A 5,977-nucleotide genomic window follows, 5' to 3' on the forward strand; every position below is an offset into this window, starting at 1 on the left:
TTTCTTTATTTGTATTTTCATTATATTTGACAAAAAATGAACCTACACGTATATTAAATCGTTGACGTAAAGATAATTTATTTGCCAATAAAAACAGATTTTAATTGTAATTGGAATAAAATTTATTTGCCAATAATCGGTGGATAAAATTGAAATTACACCTGTGTCATATAATTATAATTGATTAATTGGTATAAAATGAAATTATACCCGTGTCATGAGTAATAATCTAAATAATTATATCTTAACAAAATATAATTTGAAATAATTTATAAACAATTATCTTAACAAAAATAATTATTTAATAATTGATTTAAAAATCAATGCAAAAAATAATTTTTAATAATAGTATTATTAACTGGGTAAATAATATAATTTCAAATTATTACTTGAAATATAAATAATATATGGAAATCTATTGAGTAAATTAATGGTTTTGCCCCTTAATAATTTGACAATTATTACTCAATTAACCAGTTAATTGAATTAGTAATAACAATTTCTAATTTCAAATTTTGTATATTAAGTAATTATTAAAAACTGGGTAATAACGATTTACACGAAAAAATCATTGATAAATTCAATTAATCATAAAGAAGATAATATACTAACAGTTTTAGTATATTATTTATGGCAAGAGAAATTATTTCTTCAAATTAAATTTTATATAATTATAATAAGTCTCTATAATTAAAGCAATATAAAACTGTTTCATATATAGCAATAATATTATACATATTTATATATTTTTTTATCTCTTTTTTTAAAATATTGACATATAATTAATGTAGAAAATATATAATATTAAACTGTTTTGTTATGCATATATATGAATTTATATAATAACCCGTATAATTTATACGTATGGCATAATACATATGTTAAAAAAAGATTCCATAATTTTTGAAAACTACTATTTTATTATATGAAATTGAAATTAAAATTAAATAATTTCTATTTATATAATTTTTTTTCTAATTAGTATCAATTATTTTCATTAAAAATTCATATCGTTTGTAATATATATATATATATATAAGTCGTAATAGTCAATTGTTTCAATTATTTTGACGTTAATGCTCTTGCGAATGAACTAAGTGGGTATTAAGAAAGGCTAACTAATGAGCAGAAATTTGCATACGATCAAATAATTGGTGTTGTTAGCGGTAATATGGGTGGACTTTTCTTCTTATACGGTCAAGGTAGTTGTGAAAAAACATTCTTATGGTCAACTATATCATGCTCAATTAGGTCTAAAAGAGGTATAATTTTAAATGTTGCTTCTTGTGGGATTGCTGTACTTTTGTTGCCTAATGGAAGAACTGCACTTTCAAGGTTTAAAATTTCTTTGGCCATAAATAAGGATTCTTTGTGTAGCATTAAACGAAAAAAAAAGGGGACAACACTTTTTGTTTCCCTCAAGTCCTGTAAAAGCTATTGATTTTGATTCATTAGGACCAAAAAAAAAAAAAACATAGCAGCTTTTTAGTAATTCTTTCACTTTGGAATATGATAGAAGGAAAGGAAAAGTCTAGGAACAGCAATTTTATTGCATTTTGGTCAGTATGTAACTAGTAGAAAAAGGTGAGCTATTGGATGAAATTTCACACCAATATCACATCATCAAATCATCATTGATGACTAATTAATGACTACCAATCACAAATATTGCTGGCTCCTAACATTGCTCGGAAAGGAAAAGTCTAGGGAAATAATGTTAGATTAAATAAATTCCAAAAACATAATCTTAGATTCAGGATATTTTAATGTATCATAATCTATTTTTAATTTATTCTATTATAATTTTTTTTATTGATAAAGATATCATGTAAAATAAAATTATACTAATTAAAGTATAGCTTAAAGTACTCGTCGAAATACAAAATTAAATTATAATGAAAAAAATATATAGACTATATTATACTACACTAAATTACAAAAATAAGTATAAAGTACAAGAAATTAAAAATCAAATTATGATAAATTTAAATATTTAAATTTAATTAAAATTCTTGAGTATGCTGTAAAAGAGAAAATTTACTTAATATACTAAAATTGAATTTTCTCCCAACTAATGAAGGTGAGGTGTCGATCTCTCGTGACTCAATTTTTCCTCCAAAATGAAATACACTATTTTCTATTCTAAATTATTTTATAAAAAATATCTTTATTATAATTATATTATAATTAATATTTAATGAATAAACATAATTATACTAATTTAGGAACATATCATCATTATAATTATATCAAATCAATATTTAAAGCCCGTTTGGGAAGTAGGAGAAGCAACTTTTTTTAACTTTTGGATTATGAAAAGTCACAATCTATGTATTTGGCACTATTTTAAAAAAAGCTTTTAACTTTCCGAAAAGTTAATTTGCAACTTTTTGAAGAAGTAGAAATATATGACTTCTTGCTTCTCAAGAAGTCATTCTACCACTTACTTAAAAAAAATTAATTTTAAAACAAAAAAAATTTACTTTCCTTCTTGACTCTATGAAAAATACTGACCCTTCATCACCATTTTCACGCAAAGTCTGCTAGAAGCACTGTCCTTCCACCATCATTCTCACGCAATGTTCCAAGTCTCACCATTTTTACGTAATGAAACATCTTATGGAAGTATTGATCCTCCACCACATTTTCAGACAATATTACATCTGAACAACTTACTGCATATATTTCTTCTAAGTATTTTTTTTATCATTTTATCACTATTTTTTATTATTAAATTTGTATTCAAGTGTGGTATGAAATTTTAGTTTTAATTTTATTTTTTTCATATGTAATTTTATAGTTTATTATTATTTTCATGGTTAATTATAACAAGTTCTTGACCTCAATAAAGGAGAAGAGAGTTCTAATAAGAGTAAAAATAAAAAATAAAAAACAGCAATAAAATATACATTAACACATATTTTATATTTATTTTTTATTTTCACCTACCATATCATACACAATATTAGTGATTAGGTTATGTAAAATCAACATTCAATATTGGAAAGTATTTGTTATCATCGTTATTTTAATATTCATTCTCTTTTGTAAAAAAAAATTTATCTTTTGAGTTATTTATCCAAACACTACAACTTTAAAATAAGTACTTTTATAACTAAAAATCCAAACATAAAATAACTTATTTATAAGCTGCTATTAATAAAAGTCCTTATGTTTTAAGCTCCTTTTCCAAAAGAACTTATTTAAGTTATTTACCCAAACTGGGCCTTAATGCATTATTAAACTACTTATCAATTATCAATTAAAAATATTTTTAATCATTTTAATAATAATAATAATAATAATAATAATAATAATAATAATAATAATAATAATAATAATATGATAATTGAGAATATTAAATGAGATTTGAGAATAATTAGTTATTCTATCTCTGAATTTGAATTATAAATTTGGATGAGATCCAAATCGATTATGTTTTAAATTGTTATGATATGATTCATAAAATTTGAAGGATTCAGATTTGGAATTTTAAGATATGATTTAAATTTGAATTGAGAATCAAATTTAAAATTAGTAACAAATCTCATACTATATATATGTGTGTCAAGAGTAGAGAAAATGTGTGAGAATAAAACACAAGGGTTTTAATCCTTTACCTCTACACACATAAACGTATGTGAGCCTGATTCTTGGAGAAGAATTTTATGGCGTGCAAAGGGTTGCAAGAGGTTTCTCAATTTAGATCAGATGTCCATTGGTCAAGGAGTTGACAGCAAAGGTTGGTCCCGGTGTGGATACGCATAGCGCCTTCGTAGCATCAAAGAATAAAGTAATTTTCACTAAAACGTTTAAAGGTATTTAGATTTGGTCTATGTATTATTTCTAGAATAAAATTTAAGCACAAAATAGATCTTTATGATTGCCTTCTTTTCTTCCGTTGCTTATGAACACATGATAATCCTTCAGTGGTATCAGAGCTTTTGCTTTTTTGTGTTTAAATTTTTATTCTTATTTTCTTAAAGTTTGTGAATTAATAGGATTAATTCAAATTATTTATTAAGCATGTGATATATTTATTTTCATTGATTACAATATAAAAGTTATATTTATAATCAAATATTTTGTTTGATTTTATTTGTTTATTAAATTTTTTTGTGATTTTGATCACAATAAAAGGAATAAGATGCAAAATATTTTTTGTTCGTTTCTTATATATATATAAGTGTATATATAAAGATCAAATTTTATTTGATAATTTTTGAAGACTAAACGTTAGTACACAGAAATTAAATTTTGATTTGATTGATGTGTTTTGAATACTATAAAATTCTAATGCACAAAATTCTCTAATAAACAATGAATAATTTAAATCTACTAAAAAATAACTCAACACTTTTCTTTGATGCCTGCAAAATATATACCTAAAATAATATTATATTAATGTTAGCATACAGTTTTACAATCATCGACCATATTTACTATACATGACTCCTTCTTAAAAGTTATTCTATACACGTGTGCTGTCGGAAGATAAATTACTCGACTTTATTTTATTTTTTTAAATTATTATAATTATGCATTATTCATTAAATGCTAATTGTAATATTGTAATATAATTATAATAAAGACATTTTTCTGAAATAAATTTAGAAGAGAGAATAGTACTTTCATTTTGGAGGGAAAATGAATTCATGAGGAATTGACAACTCACTTTTATTATTAATAATAATAATAATAATAATAATAATAATAATAATAATAACTTGAAAAACCCATATATAAACTATTTCAATTACCCGTGCCAAAATTAATTTGAAGTATATTGGTATACTGTGAAGTAAAAAAAAATATTAAAATCAGCTCAAAATGAAGAACAAATTGATAGAGAATCCTAATGCAGAAAGTTTTGTAATAAACAATAAATAATTTAAACCTACTGAATAACAATTCAATGCTATCCTTTGATACCTGTAAAATATATACATGAAATAACATTGTATCAATGTTTGTATATAAAATTATATGATTAACGTAATTATAAAATTGTTTGTCTAGAGAATAAAATTATACGAATTTTTATAATAATTTTAATATTCTCAAACTATTAATGTACAATAAGAATTCATCTATTAGTTCCTAGAATTTCTAAATTATTTTAAGTGATAGTAATAAATTTTAATAAATAAATAGATTTAGTAAGACATTTTGTTATTACCTTTTTATTATAGGCTCTCAAAAACTTCTCTATATACCACATTCATCGTGCAGTTATTTTCCAAGTGTTCATAATCTTGCAACAGCACTCGCATACCATCTTTACTCGTTACCCTTGATAACGCAACATACAATTGACCATGGGTGAAAACTGGCCTTGGAAGGTAAATTCCAACTTTCGATAGAGTTTGTCCCTGGGACTTATTTATTGTCATTACAAATGACATAATAATTGAGAATTGTCTTCTTTAAAACCTGACCGGCAATGTTTCATTATTTGGAATTAGATTCACTCTTGGGATAAGAACAATACTTCTAACTTTGTTACCAGTTAAAGTCTTGCATTCTATCACATGATTTCCCATTCTTCTAACTTGCATCCTCGTTCCATTGCACAAACCATTAGTTTGGTCTATATTGCGCAGCAACATAACAGGAGCACCAACTTTCAGAACCAACTTGTGTGATGATAGACCTGAATAATTTATTCCATTTAGAATCTCTGGCGAGAAAGCATCTAACTCAAATTCCATATTTCCCTCTTCAGCACACACAGAGTCTGAACTTAAGTAGACTCTTTCTTGTCCAGGTAACCCTGTAGTCATCTTGTTGTTGACATCAGTGACACAATCCAAAGTTGGTGCAAGAATTGCTCTATCCTTGAAATAAATTTCAACGGATAAATTGGATAACATATTTGGATACACGAAATCAATGAGGTCATCCAAAACTGTCTCAGAGTTCTTAATCAAAATGTCAGATGGTATATGAACGATCGATTCACCATCTGTTGTATCAC

General features: G+C 24.5%; 1 protein-coding gene across 1 annotated transcript in view; it reads right to left on the bottom strand.

Annotated features, from left to right (window-relative positions):
* Positions 1-5,426: 5,426 nt before the first annotated feature.
* Positions 5,427-5,977, bottom strand: part of LOC107465560 (uncharacterized) — a 28,470-nt gene continuing 27,919 nt past the window's right edge. Inside the window, exon 2 of the mRNA XM_052254295.1 lies at positions 5,427-5,965. Within this exon, the coding sequence (XP_052110255.1) occupies positions 5,427-5,965 (539 nt within the window). The remainder of the gene's footprint in view (positions 5,966-5,977) is intronic.

The sequence above is a fragment of the Arachis duranensis genome, chromosome 9 (genome assembly GCF_000817695.3).
Source record: "Arachis duranensis cultivar V14167 chromosome 9, aradu.V14167.gnm2.J7QH, whole genome shotgun sequence".
Classification (NCBI taxonomy): domain Eukaryota; kingdom Viridiplantae; phylum Streptophyta; class Magnoliopsida; order Fabales; family Fabaceae; genus Arachis; species Arachis duranensis.